Source organism: Oncorhynchus masou, chromosome 15 (assembly GCF_036934945.1).
Source record: "Oncorhynchus masou masou isolate Uvic2021 chromosome 15, UVic_Omas_1.1, whole genome shotgun sequence".
In the NCBI taxonomy this organism is placed as follows: domain Eukaryota; kingdom Metazoa; phylum Chordata; class Actinopteri; order Salmoniformes; family Salmonidae; genus Oncorhynchus; species Oncorhynchus masou.
The window spans coordinates 54,168,011-54,185,508 of NC_088226.1; the positions used below are offsets into that span (position 1 = coordinate 54,168,011).

Genomic DNA, 17,498 nt, shown 5'->3' on the forward strand with positions numbered 1-17,498 from the left:
CAACACATCTGCCACGCTGATCCAAAACACTGGAGCCCCCCAGGAGTGCGTGCTCAGTCCCCTCCTGTACTCCCTGTTCACCCACGACTACATGGCCAGGCACGACTCCAACACCATCATTAACTTTACAGACGACACAACAGTGGTAGGCCTGATCACCGACAATGACGAGACAGCATATAGGGTTGAGATCAGAGACCTGGCCGGGTGGTGCCAGAATAACAACCTATCCCTCAACATAACCAAGACTAACGAGATGATTGTGGACTAAATGAAAAGGAGGTCCGAGCGTACCCACATTCTCATCGATAGGGCTGGAGTGGAGCAGGCTGAAAGCTTCAAGTTCCTTGGTGTCTACATCACCAAAAAACTAGAATGGTCCAAACACACCAAGACGGTCGTGAAGAGTTCAGGACAAAGCCTACTCGCCCTCAGGAAACTAAAAGGATTTGGCATGAGTCCTGAGATCCTCAAAAGGTTCTATAGCTGCCACATCGAGAGCATCCTGACTGGTTGCATCACTGCCTGGTACGGCAAATGCTCGGCCTCTGACCGCAAGGCACTATACGGACCAGTACATCACTGGAGCTAAGCTGCCTGCCATCCAGGACCTCTACACCCGGCGGTGTCAGAGGTAGGCCCTAAAAATGGTCAAAGACCCCAGCCACCCCAGTCCTAGACAGTTCTCTCTACTGTTGCATGGCAAGCGGTACCGGAGTGCCAAGTCTTGGACGAAAAGGCTTCTCAACAGTTTCTACCCCCAAGCCATAAGACTCCTGAACAGGTAATCAAATGGCTACCCGGACTATTTGCATTGTGTACAAATTGCATCTGTTTATCATATATGCATAGTTACTTTAACTATACATCCATGCACATAATACCTCAATTGCCCCGACCAACCAGTGCTCCCGCACATTGGCTAATCAGGCTATCTGCATTGTGTCCCGCCACCCACCACCCACCAACTGTGCAGCCGTCTTCATCGACCTGGCCAAAGCTTTCGACTCTGTCAATCATCATATTCCTATCGGCAGACTCAGTAGCCTCGGTTTTTCGAATGACTGCCTTGCCTGGTTCAAAAACTACTTTACAGACAGAGTTCAGTGTGTCAAATCGGAGGGCATGTTGTCCGGTCCTCTGGCAGTCTCTGTGGGGGTGCCACAGGGTTCAATTCTCGGGCCGACTCTTTTCTCTGTATATATCAATAAAGTTGCTCTTGCTCTGGGCTATTCCCTGATCCACCTCTACGCAGACGACACCATTCTGTATACTTCTGGCCCTTCCTTGGACACTGTGCTATCTAACCTCCAAACGAGCTTCAATGCCATACAACACTCCTTCCTTGGCCTCCAACTGCTCTTAAATGCTAGTAAAACCAAATGCATGCTTTTCAACCGATCGCTGCCTGCACCCGCATGCCCGACTATCACCACCACCCTGGATGGTTCTGACCTACAATACGTGGACATCTATAAGTACTTAGGTGTCTGGCTAGACTGTAAACTCTCCTTCCATACTCATATCAAACATCTCCAATCTAAAATCAAAAAATCAGAAAATCAGAAAATCAGCTTTCTATTTCGCAACAAAGCCTCCTTCACTCACACCGCCAAACTAACCCTAGTAAAACTGACTGTCCTACCGATCCTTGACTTCGGCGATGTCATCTACAAAATAGCTTCCAATACTCTACTCAGCAAACTGGATGCAGTTTATCACAGTGCCATCTGTTTTGTTACTAAAGCACCTTATACCACCCACCACTGCGACCTGTATGCTCTAGTCGGCTGGCCCTCGCTACATATTTGTCGCCAGATCCACTGGCTCCAGGTCATCTACAAGTCCATGCTAGGTAAAGCTCCGCCTTATCTCAGTTCACTGGTCACAATGGCAACACCCACCCGTAGCACGCGCTCCAGCAGGTGTATCTCACTGATCATCCCTAAAGCCAACACCTCATTTAGCCCCCTTTCCTTCCAGTTCTCTGCTGCCTGTGACTGGAACAAATTGCAAAAATCGCTTAAGTTGGAGACTTTTATTGCCCTCACCAACTTTAAACATCTGCTATCTGAGCAGCTAACCGATCGCTGCAGCTGTACATAGTCTATTGGTAAATAGCCCACCCAATTCACCTACCTCATCCCCATACTGTTTATATTTATTTACTTTCTGCTCTTTTGCACACCAGTATCTCTACCTGCACATGAGCATCTGATCATTTATCACTCTGCTAAATTGTAATTATTTGCCTACCTCCTCATGCCTTTTGCACACAATGTATATAGACTCTTTCTTTTTTTCTACTGTGTTATTGACTTGTTTATTGTTTACTCCATGTGGAATTCTGTGTTGTCATCTGTTCACACTGCTATGCTTTATCTTGGCCAGGTCGCAGTTGTAAATGATAACTTCTTCTCAACTAGCCTACCTGGTTAAATAAAGGTGAAATAAAAAAATAAATACAAAATTAAAAACTATTTTACGCTACTGCTACTCTCTGTCCATCATATATGCATAGTCACTTTAACCATATCTACATGTACATTCTACCTCAATCAGCCTGACTAACCGGTGTCTGTATGTAGCCTCGCTACTTTTATAGCCTCGCAACTGTTTTTCACTGTCTTTTGACTGTTGTTTTTATTTATTTACTTACCTATTGTTCACCTAATACCTTTTTTGCACTATTGGTTAGAGCCTGTAAGTAAGCATTTCACTGTAAGGTATTGTTGTATTCGGCACACGTGACAAATAAACTTTGATTTGATTTGACTTGATTTGACTAATCAACTAGTATAAAGACGGCCAGTTTTATTGCTTCTTTAATCAGAACAACAGCTTTCAGCTATGCAAACATAATTGAAAAAGGGTTTTCTAATGATCAATTTGCCTTTAAAAATTATAAACTTGGATTAGCTAACACAAAGTGCCATTGGAACACAGGAGTGATGGTTGCTCTTCAACCACTGTGATTATTATTATTTGACCCTGCTGGCCATCTATGAACATTTGAACATCTTGGCCATGTTTTGTTATAATCTCCACCCGGCACAGCCAGAAGAGGACTGGCCACCCCTCATAGCCTGGTTCCTCTCTAGGTTTCTTCCTAGGTTCTGGCCTTTCTATGGAGTTTTTCCTAGCCACAGTGCTTCTACACCTGTATTGCTTGCTGTTTGGGTTTTAAGGTTGGGTTTCTGTACAGCATTTTGTGACATCAGCTGATGTAAGAAGGGCTTTAAATACATTTGATTTGATTTGCTGATCATGGGCCTCTGTATGCCTATGTAGACATACGCCTGTCAGCAACGGAGCTACCACACCCGTTGTTGACAGGTGAATAAAATCGAGCACACAGCCATGCAATCTCCATAGACAAACATTGGGGTGGCAGGTGGCCTAGTGGTTCGAGCGTTAGACCAGTAACCGATAGTTTGCTGGATCGAATCCCTGAGCTGACAAGGTAAAAATGTGTAGTCCTGTCCCTGAACAAGGCAGTTAAACCACTGTTCCCTGGTAGGCTGTCATTGTAAAATAAGAATTTGTTCTTAACTGACTTGCCTGGTTAAATAAAAAAATATTAATTTAAAAATCAGCTGTTTCCAGCTACAATTGTCATTTGCACTCTATTTCTGATCAATTTGATGTTATTTTAATGGACAAAAACAAAAAACAAGGACATTTCTAAGTGACCCCAAACTTTTGAACGATAGTGTATATTCGTAACACAGGCTTATAATTTGCTAAATATACTGTTCTGCTGCCTATTCTTCTATCATATTCCCTCAGTCCCAATTCTATATGTTGTTGAGTGTTGTCTGGACCAGGAGTAATGCATGTCTGTTGTATTTTGTCCACAGGAAGCCATGCATGTGATTGGGATCCCAGTGGCCCACCAGGCTCAGGCGCTGCAGATCATAGCAGGAATCCTGCACCTTGGAAACATCAGCTTCATAGAGGCAGGCAACTATGGCAAGGTGGAGAGCACTGACTGTGAGTGGGAGACATGAGAATGTGCAAACATGCATAATACATTTGTAAATGTCCCCAGTGAAGATGGAAAAACACATTGGAGACATTGGGGATAGTAGCTCAAGCAATTTGCCATTATGTAGACAAATGTATATATTTGTCATGTGTTGTGTTATGTTCTATTTGTATTTTCTCCCTCCCAGTGCTTGCCTTCCCTGCCTATCTGCTGGGCGTTGACCCAACGCGTCTGCAAGACAAACTAACCAGCAGAAAGATGGACTCGAAGTGGGGTGGAAAGTCTGAATCCATCGATGTGACTCTTAACCAGGAACAAGCCACCTACACCCGCGACGCCCTGGCTAAGGCCCTTTACACACGGCTCTTTGACTACCTGGTGGAGGTTAGGGACATCTACTATAAACTGTAATGATACACACAGAGACATAAATACAGTAACGACACGTCCGTTTCATACTAACTAATTATCCCCCTTTGTTTATCCCCCTACCAGGCCATAAACAAAGCCATACAGAAACCTCATGAAGAATACAGCATAGGCGTTCTTGACATATATGGCTTTGAGATATTCCAGGTAAATCAAATATTAAATCAATAGAAATGTACATCTCTGATGGGATAACGAGACAAAACACAGGTATGATGATAATATGTTGTAACATTGTCTCTAACCTGGATGTGTTCCTCTGACAGAGGAATGGGTTTGAGCAATTCTGCATCAACTTTGTCAACGAGAAGCTACAGCAGATATTTATTGAGTTGACACTGAAGGCTGAACAGGTACAAACCAATCTCAAACATCAACACTTTTCATTTCTTTAAGCGATGTCTTGGATGTTGTTGAAAAGTTATATTGGCATTGTCTATCTCCCTGTGTTTCTCCCAGGAAGAGTATGTTCAGGAAGGCATCAAGTGGACACCAATTGAGTATTTCAACAACAAGGTTGTCTGTGACCTCATCGAGAATAAGTTGGTAAGCTCAAAATTATACAATATCTCCTCAACTGTGTCTACAGTCACATCCAAAATTATTGGCACACTTAATAATGATGAGCAAAAAAGACTATCAAATACAGTACCAGTCAAAGTTTGGTCAACCCTACTCATTCAAGGGTTTTTCTTTATTTTTCCTATTTTCTACATTGTAGAATAATAGTGAAGACATCAAAACTATGAAATAGCACACACGGAATCATGTAGTATCCAAAAAAAAGTTAAACAAATCAAAATATATTTTATATTTGAGATTCTTCAAAGTTGCCACCCTTTGCTTTGATGATAGCTTTGCACACTCTTGGCATTCTCTTAACCAGATTCACCTGGAATGCTTTTCCAACAGTCTTGAAGGAGTTCCCACATATGCTCAGCATTCTTTCGCTGCTTTTCTTTCACTCTGCGGTTCAACTCTTCCCAAACCATCTCAACTGGGTTGAGGTCAGGTGATTGTGGAGGCCAGGTCATCTAATGCAGCACTCCATCACTCTCCTTCTTGGTCAAATAGCCCTTATACAGCCTGGAGGTGTGGTGGGTCATTGTCCTGTTGAAAAACAAATGATAGCCCTACTAAGCACAAACTAGATGGGATGGCATATCGTTGCAGAATGCTGTGGAAGCAATGCTGGTTAAGTGTGCCTTGAATTCTAAATAAATCATAGATAGTGTCACCAGTAAAGCACCTCCACCCCATCACACCACCTCTTCCATGCTTCGCAGTGGGAACCACACATGTGGAACCACACATCATCATCCGTTCACCAACTCCGCGTCTCACAAAGACACAGCGGTTGGAACCAAAGATCTCAAATTTGGACTCATCAGACCAAAGGACAGATTTCCACCCGTCTAATGTCCATCGCTTGTGTTTCTTTGTCCAAGCAAGTCTCTTATTATTATTGTTGTCCTTTAGAAGTGGTTTCTTTGTAACAATTTGACCATGAAGGCCTGATTCACGTAGTCTCCTCTGAACAGTTGATGTTGAGATGTGTCTGTTACTTGAACACTGTGAAGCATTTATTTGGGCTACAATCTGAGGTGCAGTTAACTCTAATGAACTTATCCTCTGCAGCGTAGGTAACTCTGGGTCTTCCTTTCCTGTGGCGGTCCTCATGAGAGCCAGTTTCATCATAGCGCTTGATGTTTTTTTGCTACTGCAGTTGAAAAAACTTTAAAAGTTCTTGAAATGTTCCGTATTGACTGATCTTCATGTCTTAAAGTAATGATGGACTGTTGTTTCTCTGCTTATTTGAGCTATTCTTGCCATAATTTAGACTTGGTCTTTTACCAAATAGGGCTATCTTCTGTATACCACCCCTACCTTGTCACAACACAACTGATTGGCTCAAATGCATTAAGAAGGAAAGACATTTTTACAAGGCACACCTGTTAATTGAAATGCATTCCAGGTGACTACCTCATGAAGCTGGTTGAGAGAATGCCAATAATGTGCAAAGCTGTCATCAAGGCAAAGAGTAGGTACTTTGAAGAATCTCAAATCTCAAATATATTTGTATTTGTTTTACACTTTGTTGGTTACTACATAATTCCAAAAGTGTTATTTCATAGTTTTGATATCTTCACTATTATTCTACAATGTAGAACATAATAAAAATAAAGAAAAACCTTTGAATGAGTAGGTGTGTCCAAACTTTTGACTGGTACTGTAAATAATGATTTTTTTACTAATAAATGCTCAAATAAAAATATTTAGTTTAACAAGTGATACAAACATTTTTTTAAAGATAGGTGTCAACATTTTTGGCACCCCTGTTTTCAATACTTTGTGCAAACCTCCCCTTTACGCGGATGTAGCATTTTCCTAAAATATTTTATGAGATTGAAGATCACATTGGGAGGGATCTTAGACCATTCCTCCACACAGAATATTTTCAGATCCTTGATATCTTTCGGTCTGTGCTTGTGGACTGCCCTCTTCAATATAAACCATAGGTTTTCAATGGGGTTCAAGTCCATAGACTGAGATGGCCATTGCAAAATGTTGATTTTGTGTTCAATTAACAAAGTCTTCGTGGATTTTGATGTTGCTTGGGTTCATTGTCTTGCTGGAAGGCCAAGTTTAAGGTTCCTGGCAGAGGCAACCAGGTTTTGGGCTAAAATGTCCTGGTACTTGGTAGAGTTCATGATCCCCATAACATCAAAGATCCACCAGCATATTTTACAGTAGGTATGAGATTATTTTCTTCATATGCATCCTTCTATCAAGACCAAACACCACTGGTGTGTGTGTCAAAGAGCTCTATTTTCATCTCATCTGACCATAGCACCCGGTTTCAATCCAATTAGCCTATTGGCATGGAGGTGTCGTCTACTGTAGATTTTGAGACTTGGTGACCCCAGGATCTGAAACACAACCAAAACAAACAGCAAATGCATCCAAAAAGTTTGTAGAGTAGAAATATGGGAAAACAACAGCACTATTGTCACTGTCCCAATACTTTTGGGGCTCACTGTAGCTCAGTATTTGTATTATTTATATTATACAGTCTTTTTTTCTAAACTGTATCAATGGTGCCAATCAATTTGGATGTGTCTGTATATTCTACTAGTGGGTACCACTCTAAATGTTTAACAATCCCTCCCCTCCAGAACCCGCCAGGCATCATGAGTGTGCTGGATGATGTGTGTGCCACCATGCATGCCAAGGGTGAGGGGGCAGACGGTACCCTGCTCCAGAAGCTCTCGGCGGCGGTGGGCACACACGAACACTTCAACAGCTGGAACTCGGGCTTCGTCATCCACCACTATGCAGGCAAGGTGAGTACCAGGAGAAGACAAGAGTTTTAAACTCAAAACTGATTAAGTAGACACTTCATGTGGGTAGACATATGGGTGAGGTGTGAAGGTTGCTGTGAATTTTAAGACTTACACATAATGCATTATCTGTCACCTCAGGTCTCCTACGAAATAAACGGCTTCTGTGAGAGAAACCGGGATGTGCTTTTTACTGACCTTATTGAACTGATGCAGAGCAGCGAACAGTATGTATTCCTCTATTTTTACCTGAACTGACACATCCCAGTAAGCAAAATGACATTGAAAGACATCTTTTAGACCTCTTTTCCAGACTTCGATGTCAGGTTCATTTTATGTGCTGAACGAATGGTGAAAATGCATATTTTAATCACGTCGATAATACAATTTATGGACATCGAAAACACATATTTTCTGGACGTCGAAAACACATATTTTCTGGACGTCGAAAACACATATTTTCTGGACGTCGAAAACACATATTTTCTGGACGTCGAAAACACATATTTTCTGGACGTCGAAAACACATATTTTCTGGACGTCGAAAACACATATTTTCTGGACGTCGAAAACACATATTTTCTGGACGTCGAAAACACATATTTTCCGGACGTCAAAAACACATTTTCTGGACATCGAAAATACGTACAGTATTTTCCTGATGTTGAAATCAGGTGCATTTTAGGTGCTGAATGAAAGGTGAAAATATGTATTTTCCAGACGTCAAAAATACATATTATACAGACATTGAAAATACGTATTTTTTCGGTCATTGATTCTATGGCCAAATTTCTCAATGACATAAACATATCACAATAATAATTTTTCAAGCCTCTTAATATAGGAAAGAGGAGCCAACTGAAGAGTGCAACAGAATATTTATTATTGCTCCCTAGTGATGGGACGATTGATACCGGAGCTCCGACAACTCCGATGCAGTTTTCGAAGCACTTCTGATTCGACACAACGTAGCGATGCTTGTAACAAAGTAACAACACCACCTGATGATGACGTTCCAAGCTTCAGATGTTACACTACCATCTGACAGGTGTCGGAAATCAGAACTGAAGGTGCTGACCTTTGCTGGAAGCGTTTAGTTTTTATCTAGCTAGATATTTCATATTTGTGTTGTTTGCTCTATAACCTATTCGTTTATACGCCACCGTGATATACAATAAGGCCGTAACAACAAAAATACAACAGTCACACAGTGGCCGAATAAATTCAACTGCACATACATTTGTTTAATCACAAAACCGGACAGCAACATCTGTCCGGTGAAGTCCACAAAGCAAGTATTGCATCAACAGACAGTTACTGTATATTGCCTGCAGTACTGTCTAGCAAGTTCATGTTTTTGACAGTTTACTAAACAACTACTGATTTAGAACCACAGAGTTAAATGAAATGCATTGAAAACTAACTTAAAGATAACAAAAACAATGTAGTCCCAATCAATGTTGCAAAATATCATGTGGCTGTCCATGGTACTGATTTCTGTGTGTGCGTGCTTGCTCGCGCAAGTGAAAAACAAAAAGTTGAATCCCAATGCCATCCTCCTCTCTTTCATAACTCTGCCATTCAGTACACTTTTAGTTTTTGTTTTCATAGGCTACCTAGTTAAAATGCTTGCAAGCCTAACTTAATGTGAAAAGCAATTCAATATGATCCTCCATCTTGTCCCCACAGTGCCTTCATCCGCAGCCTTTTCCCTGAAAACCTCAACACAGACAAGAAGAGCAGGCCCACCACTGCTAGCTGTAAGATCAAGGTAACAGTCCCCACTCTACTACTGTACCAGAACTATGGTTCAGTGGCTGAGTGTAACAGCACTCGCAAAGATTTCAGCTTATCAGTACGTGGTGGTACATCCATCCCTTATGTTCTCTCTGCAGAAACAAGCCAATGATCTGGTGAACACGTTGATGAAGTGCACCCCCCACTATATTCGATGTATCAAACCCAACGAGACTAAGAGACCCAAGGACTGGGAAGAGAGTCGGTGTGTCCCTATAACACCCCCTAACAGGCATCATATACAATAGCAGATTATTTAGGGATTTCAGAAGAATTCAGGTGCTATAATTCTCTAGTTTGGAACATTAGAACATAGGTGATATTGAACCTGTGTGTGTGTGTGTGTGTGTGTTTAGGGCGAAGCACCAGGTAGAGTACCTTGGGCTGCGGGAGAATATCCGTGTACGTCGAGCTGGCTACGCCTACCGCAGAGTCTTCAATAAGTTCCTACAGAGGTGAGTCTTACTTACTCTTAGGTGTGTGTCCTTCAGTGTCTGCTGGGTGTAGTTCAGTGTCTGCTGGGTGTCCTCTCAGTGTGTGTGGGGGGATGGAGAGTCTACTGTATGCTCTACCCAGTACCTGACTCACTGTGTTTGGCCTACAGGTACGCCATCCTGACGGCAGAGACGTGGCCGTGCTGGCGGGGGGGAGAGCAGCAGGGGGTCCTGCATCTCCTCCGCTCTGTCAACATGGACACAGACCAGTACCAGATGGGACGCTCCAAGGTCTTTGTCAAGGCCCCAGAGTCGGTAGGGGCCCATATACTGTAGTTCTCCCTGGGAAAAGTGCTGTTTCATTCATCTCAATGGGACTTCCCGGGTTTAAGGGTGAATAAATTAACTGTATTAAAAGGTGTGAGGTATTACACTGCAAAATAGTTTATTTGATCTAAGCATTCCCTCTTCCCTCCGTCTCCTCTAGCTCTTCCTATTGGAGGAGATGCGGGAGAGGAAATTCGACACGTTCGCCAGGACCATCCAGAAGGCCTGGAGGAAGTACATCGCCAGGCGGAAATATGAACAGATGAGGGAAGATGGTGAGTGTGTCAATGATCCTGGTGTCACGTTCCTCATAAGGAGTAGACCAAGATGCAGCGTGGTATGTTTCCATCCTTTATTTTGGAATAGAAAACTTCAAAGAACAAAACAACAAAGCGAACAAATGAAACGTGAAGCTATAATAATGCTCACAGGCAACTATACATAGAAAAGATCCCACAAAGTACAATGGGGAAATGGCTACTTAAATATGATCCCCAATCAGAGACAACGATAAACAGCTGCCTCTGATTGGGAACCATACCAGGCCAACATAGATATACAATTCCCCTAGATAACCCACCCTTAATCACACCCCGACCTAACCAACATAGAAAATATACAGCTCTCTATGGTCAGGGTGTGACACCTGGAGAAGTGTGGGGATGGAACAAGAAAGAAAAGTGATTATACATAAATCAATTTGGATATACAGCAACGAATATGCCCTCAGAGGGTCTTAACATTCCCAGAAACTCTCTCTCCCATGTTGTCCCCAGCTTCAGACATCCTGTATAACTCTAAGGAGCGGAGGAGGAACAGCATCAACAGGAACTTTGTAGGAGACTATCTGGGCCTGGAGCAGAGGCCTGAGCTCAGACAGTTCCTGGCCAAGAGGGAGCGAGTCGACTTCGCAGACTCTGTCAACAAGTTTGACCGCAGGTTCAAGGTGAGCATACCACTTCCTCCACCACCGAGTGGTGAGGAAAACCGAGCCAACGCCGGGGTTAACAGCACAGCATGGGGTTGACTTCTTACTTCTTCCATTTATACCCACTCACTCTCTTCCATTATCTTTCTCTCCAGTCTATCAAGAGGGACCTCATTCTGTCTCCCAAAGGCATCTACCTCATAGGCAGAGAGAAGGTGAAGAAGGGGCCAGAGAAGGGACAGATAAAGGAGGTGTTAAAAAGGAAGCTGGAGTTTGAGAGTATCCACTCTATCTCTCTCAGGTAAAGCTTTTTTCTCACTGCTGAAGTTAGATCAGCATGTAACAGTGCAGTGTGATGTCATCTCCAGGCTGTGTCAATGGGAGTTTTTGTGGTTAGTGTGGGTAATGATAAAACAGGAAGTGATAACACAGGATCTTTTTAAACTCTGCATTGTGCAATTATATCACCGCCTGTGTGGGTATGACACTTCTTCTACCAATGCCAATCCCGTAAAACTCTAAATGTATATATTTCTCCCTCTCCCTGTAGTATGAGACAGGACGATTTTTTCATTGTGCATGAGACTCAGTATGACAGTCTGCTAGAGTCCAACTTCAAGACTGAGTTCCTCAGCTTGCTCTGTAAGCGCTATGAAGAGGTGACCAAGAACAAGCTGTCTCTCTCCTTCAATGACAGGTAGGACTACACACATAGCGAATTCCTTGCTGTATGACTTCATGGTTTAGTGGATTGGATTAACTTTGGATAAAAAGCATCTAGTAAAATCATCCGCCGTTGTGGCTCTCTGTAGGCTGGAGTTCCGGGTGAAGAAGGAGGGCTGGGGAGGAGGGGGCACCCGTGTTGTGGTGTTCCAGAGGGGACAGGGGGACCTGGCAGAGATCAAACCAGCTGGAAAGACCCTTACCATCACGGTGGGAGATGGCCTGCCCAAGACCTCCAGTGAGTAACAGGAAGAGAGAGAAGCACATGCAGAAGGAGAAAAGAGAAAAGAGAGTGTATATCTGTAGAATAATCAGGCTGACTTGATAAATAACATATATTATTTTTCCTAATACGTCATCCTTTAAAACTCAACATGTTTATTTTGTCAGAGCCCACCAAGAAGGGAGCGCTACAGATCCGTGCAGGCGGCAGGAGTCAGCCTACCAGTAGAGGTAAACTCATGAATCTGTTCAGACATGTTCCTACGTCATCGGCAACAATCACTCCATGAACATGGACTTGCAATCCTTACTACTGTGTACCACCACCATGATAATTATGTTGAGTTATTAGTGTATGAATGGATGTACTGTATGTCTGTCTTGCGTTTACCTTGTATCTCTGTTCCTCTTCTTTGACTAGGGTCCCAGAATGGTGCACCCAGAGGTAGAGGTGCCCCACTGCCCCAGCAGCACACCTATACCTCCCAGAAACAGAACCGCCCCCCCAGCGCCGTCCTCCCCAAACTGGGCTCCCAGAATCCCAGACGAGGCCCGGCTCAGACTCAGACTCAACAGGGGAACCTGGACTTCCTCAACGTGCCTGACCAGGGCGTGTCTGGGTGAGCTTAATAAACTGAGCATACATTGGGCATTCACAAAAATATACTATCTAAAGTGAAGGATAGAACTTGAGCTCTCATATCTCTCCCAGTATATCTCATCCCTTTATACCTCTCTTCAGAATGCAGAGGAGGAGGAGTATCAGCAGCCAGCGGCCGCCCCCGGCCCCATCCAGCCGACCCAAGGCCCAGCCCCGCCCCATGGGCCCACGTTGCCGGGCGTTGTACCAGTACGCTGGCCAGGACACCGATGAGCTCAGCTTCGACGCCAATGATGTCATCGACCTGCTCAATGAAGGTACACGTTGGGAGGCAATAGAATAGCACTCAATTGTTTATTTGTGAAAAAATAAACTGTGTCCATTCGGAACAAAGGAAAGGGGAAGAAAGAGGAGACTAGAGCACCAACTGGGGTGTTTTACGCTTGGCACTAGTACACCACTGCTGTAATGCTTGGCACTAGTACACCACTGCTGTAATGTTTGGCACTAGTACACCACTGCTGTAATGCTTGGCACTAGTACACCACTGCTGTAATGCTTGGCACTAGTACACCACTGCTGTGATGTTTGGCACTAGTACACCACTGCTGTAATGCTTGGCACTAGTACACCACTGCTGTAATGTTTGGCAGTAGTACACCACTGCTGTAATGCTTGGCACTAGTACACCACTGCTGTAATGCTTGGCACTAGTACACCGCTGCTGTAATGCTTAGCACAGGTACACCGCTGCTGTAATGGTTGGTACTAGTACACCACTGCTGTAATGCTTGGCACAGGTACACCACTGCTGTAATGCTTGGCACTAGTACACCACTGCTGTAATGTTTGACACTAGTACACCATTGCTGTAATGCTTGGCACTAGTACACCACTGCTGTAATGTTTGGCACTAGTACACCACTGCTGTAATGCTTGGCACTAATACACCACTGCTGTAATGTTTGGCACGAGTACACCACTGCTGTAATGCTTGGCACTAGTACACCACTGCTGTGATGTTTGGCACTAGTACACCACTGCTGTGATGTTTGGCACTAGTACACCACTGCTGTAATGCTTGGCACTAGTACACCACTGCTGTAATGTTTGGCACTAGAACACCACTGCTGTAATGTTTGGCACTAGAACACCACTGCTGTAATGCTTGGCACTAGTACACCGCTGCTGTAATGCTTGGCACAGGTACACCGCTGCTGTAATGCTTGGCACAGGTACACCGCTGCTGTAATGCTTGGCACAGGTACACCGCTGCTGTAATGCTTGGCACAGGTACACCGCTGCTGTAATGCTTGGCACAGGTACACCACTGCTGTAATGCTTGGCACTAGTACACCACTGCTGTAATGTATGGCACAGGTACACCACTGCTGTAATGCTTGGCACTAGTACACCACTGCTGTAATGCTTGGCACAGGTACACCACTGCTGTAATGCTTGGCACTAGTACACCACTGCTGTAATGCTTGGCACAGGTACACCACTGCTGTAATGCTTGGCACTAGTACACCACTGCTGTAATGTATGGCACAGGTACACCACTGCTGTAATGTTTGGCACAGGTACACCACTGCTGTAATGCTTGGCACTAGTACACCACTGCTGTAATGTTTGGCACTAGTACACCACTGCTGTAATGCTTGGCACAGGTACACCACTGCTGTAACGCTTGGCAGTAGTACACCACTGCTGTAATGTTTGGCACTAGTACACCACTGCTGTAATGTTTGGCACTAGTACACCACTGCTGTAATAAGTGGCACTAGTACACCACTGCTGTAATGCTTTGCACTAGTACACCACTGCTGTAATGCTTGGCACTAGTACACCACTGCTGTAATGCTGGGCGCTAGTACACCACTGCTGTAATGCTTGACACTAGTACACCACTGCTGTAATGCTTGGCACTAATACACCACTGCTGTAATTCTTAGCACTAGTACACCACTGCTGTAATGCTTGGCACTACTACACCACTGCTGTAATTCTTAGCACTAGTACACCACTGCTGTAATGCTTGGCACTACTACACCACTGCTGTAATGCTTGGCACTAGTACACCACTGCTGTAATGCTTGGCACAGGTACACCACTGCTGTAATGTGTGGCACAGGTACACCACTGCTGTAATGCCTGGCACTAGTACACCACTGCTGTAATGCCTGGCACTAGTACACCACTGCTGTAATGCCTGGCACTAGTACACCACTGCTGTAATGCGTGGCACTAGTACACCACTGCTGTAATGCTTGGCACTAGTACACCGCTGCTGTAATGTTTGGCACTACTACACCGCTGCTGTAATGTTTGGCACTAGTACACCGCTGCTGTAATGTTTGGCACTAGTACACCGCTGCTGTAATGCTTGGCACTAGTACACCACTGCTGTACTGCTTGGCACTAGTACACCGCTGCTGTAATGTTTGGCACTAGTACACCGCTGCTCTAATGCTTGGCACTAGTACACCGCTGCTGTAATGTTTGGCACTAGTACACCGCTGCTGTAATGTTTGGCACTAGTACACCGCTGCTGTAATGCTTGGCACTAGTACACCGCTGCTGTAATGTTTGGCACTAGTACACCACTGCTGTAATGCTTGGCACAGGTACACCACTGCTGTAATGCTTGGCACAGGTACACCACTGCTGTAATGCTTGGCACAGGTACACCACTGCTGTAATGCTTGGCACTAGTACACCACTGCTGTAATGTTTGGCACTAGTACACCACTGCTGTAATGCTTGGCACTAGTACACCACTGCTGTAATGCTTGGCACAGGTACACCACTGCTGTAATGCTTGGCAGTAGTACACCATTTCTGAAAGGTTACCTTTCCCTTGCAGATGCATCAGGCTGGTGGAGGGGCAGGTTTCGTGGCAAGGAGGGACTCTTCCCTGGGAACTATGTGGAGAAAATCTGATGACTGCCTGTTCTGTGCCCGAAAAGTTGTATGGCATAACGATCCACTGTAAAGCAATGGTGAATTGCATGTGAGCCAAACAGTAATATCTGATTCACAAGAGTTTCAACAGGATTGTCATGTTGACACCAGTGCTTTGTATTATCTGCACAACAATATCAGTACAGAGAAAGAAACATGTTGAAAAGCTATCTGAAACAGAAGACTGTGCCTTTTTTATTTTTTATTTATGTTATATTGTCAGCCATAACTGATTTAACTGGGCCTTATTCCAGTTTCACAAAGAGGACTTTGATGCAAAGCTTTGAGGTGCTAACGCAAAAGAAGATGTAATGATTTTATGCACATATATATTTTTTTGTGATGTCAAATGTAGGGCCATCAAGTGTGGATGTAAAATCCTCCCAAAAGTCCATATTTTCTATTCAAGTAAATACTACCTGTAAGCAACCAGTAGGAGGTACTGTTGCACCATTTCCATGTCTTCAACTCTTGCAAATGCTCTGAAAATGAAAGGTTGACTGATGTATGATAATATACATGAGTCTTTGGTGTTATAAGCTTCTTTCTGCTTTGTTGGATTCAGTACAAAACTAGTTTATGGACTTCTTTTATAACTGTTGTAAAATAACTTGAAATTAACAAATTAACAGAGACAGTGGTCAGTGACAGTGGTCACAATAAAGAAATATTTTCTATAAATGCAATTCATTGATACACTGTTTGCATCATCATTGGCATCATGTGTAACTAAATTGAACTTGATGCTTTAAGACCACCTCATTCGTACATCATGTTAGCGATGTGTGATGAACCCTAGAATGCATCCTTGTTCGAAGTGTCGTAAACCTGTACGAATGCTGTCTTCATTATGGCTATGAATAATGTGTCACCTTGAATTGGTAGCCTTGAATGATTCCTACAGGTGGTTGTGAATGACAGGTGGACAAAAGAGAGTCCAGCGCAGCAGATTATTCTCCAGCTGGGAACACTGGTCCAACAGGTGAGCCGTGAATACAACTGGGAGCTTCACGTGTTAAAAATTGAAATGCTAATCATTTACAATGGTCAATGTGTAGCTGCAGGTTTCTACTATTCATTGGAGCAGTTACTGAAGCATGCAGCAAGTATGTTTTATAAATACATGCCTTGACAATAAAACTACATGTTCTGTTATGAGCAGACTAGATACTTCATGAATACAGCCATACAAATAGTAATGCGTTGCATTTTAAAAACCTCTAAAGGATCCGTCCCTCTTTTTCAATTTTCAACCTAAAATTCCATACCCAAATCTAACTGCATGTAGCTCGGGACCTGATGCAAGGGTATGCATATTCTTGATAGCATTTGAAAGGAAACACTTTGAAATTTGTGGAAATGTGAAATGAATGTAGGAGAATATAACACATTCGATCTGGTAAAAGATAATACAAAGAAAAAAACGTTTGTGTTTTTTTTATATTTTCTTTTGTACCATCATCTTTGAAATGCAAGAAGCGCCATAATGTATTATTCCAGCCCAGGTGCAGTTTAGATTTGTGCCACTAGATGGCCGCAGTGTATGTGCAAAGCTTTAGGCTAATCCAATGAACCATTGCATTTATGTTCAAAATATTGTATCAAGACTGCCCAAATGTGCCTAAATGGTTTATTAATAACTCTTCAAGTTCATAACTGTGCACTCTCCTCAAACAATAGCATGGTATTATTTCACTCTAATAGCTACTGTAAATTAGACAGTTCAGTTAGATTAACAAGAGTT

The 17,498-nt window shown here is 43.4% G+C and overlaps 1 protein-coding gene across 1 annotated transcript in view; it reads left to right on the top strand.

Moving 5' to 3' along the window:
* The window catches only part of LOC135556459 (unconventional myosin-If-like), a 29,134-nt gene extending 12,225 nt beyond the window's left edge, over nucleotides 1-16,909 (top strand). Inside the window, exons 9-28 of the mRNA XM_064989685.1 lie at nucleotides 3,861-3,993; nucleotides 4,176-4,372; nucleotides 4,484-4,564; nucleotides 4,684-4,770; nucleotides 4,877-4,963; nucleotides 7,594-7,761; nucleotides 7,900-7,985; nucleotides 9,448-9,529; nucleotides 9,654-9,760; nucleotides 9,912-10,010; nucleotides 10,160-10,304; nucleotides 10,477-10,591; nucleotides 11,093-11,262; nucleotides 11,400-11,545; nucleotides 11,795-11,941; nucleotides 12,057-12,205; nucleotides 12,358-12,420; nucleotides 12,611-12,809; nucleotides 12,932-13,107; nucleotides 15,657-16,909. Of these exons, the coding sequence (XP_064845757.1) occupies nucleotides 3,861-3,993; nucleotides 4,176-4,372; nucleotides 4,484-4,564; nucleotides 4,684-4,770; nucleotides 4,877-4,963; nucleotides 7,594-7,761; nucleotides 7,900-7,985; nucleotides 9,448-9,529; nucleotides 9,654-9,760; nucleotides 9,912-10,010; nucleotides 10,160-10,304; nucleotides 10,477-10,591; nucleotides 11,093-11,262; nucleotides 11,400-11,545; nucleotides 11,795-11,941; nucleotides 12,057-12,205; nucleotides 12,358-12,420; nucleotides 12,611-12,809; nucleotides 12,932-13,107; nucleotides 15,657-15,733 (2,514 nt within the window). The 3' untranslated portion in view covers nucleotides 15,734-16,909. The remainder of the gene's footprint in view (nucleotides 1-3,860; nucleotides 3,994-4,175; nucleotides 4,373-4,483; nucleotides 4,565-4,683; nucleotides 4,771-4,876; nucleotides 4,964-7,593; nucleotides 7,762-7,899; nucleotides 7,986-9,447; nucleotides 9,530-9,653; nucleotides 9,761-9,911; nucleotides 10,011-10,159; nucleotides 10,305-10,476; nucleotides 10,592-11,092; nucleotides 11,263-11,399; nucleotides 11,546-11,794; nucleotides 11,942-12,056; nucleotides 12,206-12,357; nucleotides 12,421-12,610; nucleotides 12,810-12,931; nucleotides 13,108-15,656) is intronic.
* The last annotated feature ends 589 nt before the right edge of the window (nucleotides 16,910-17,498 follow it).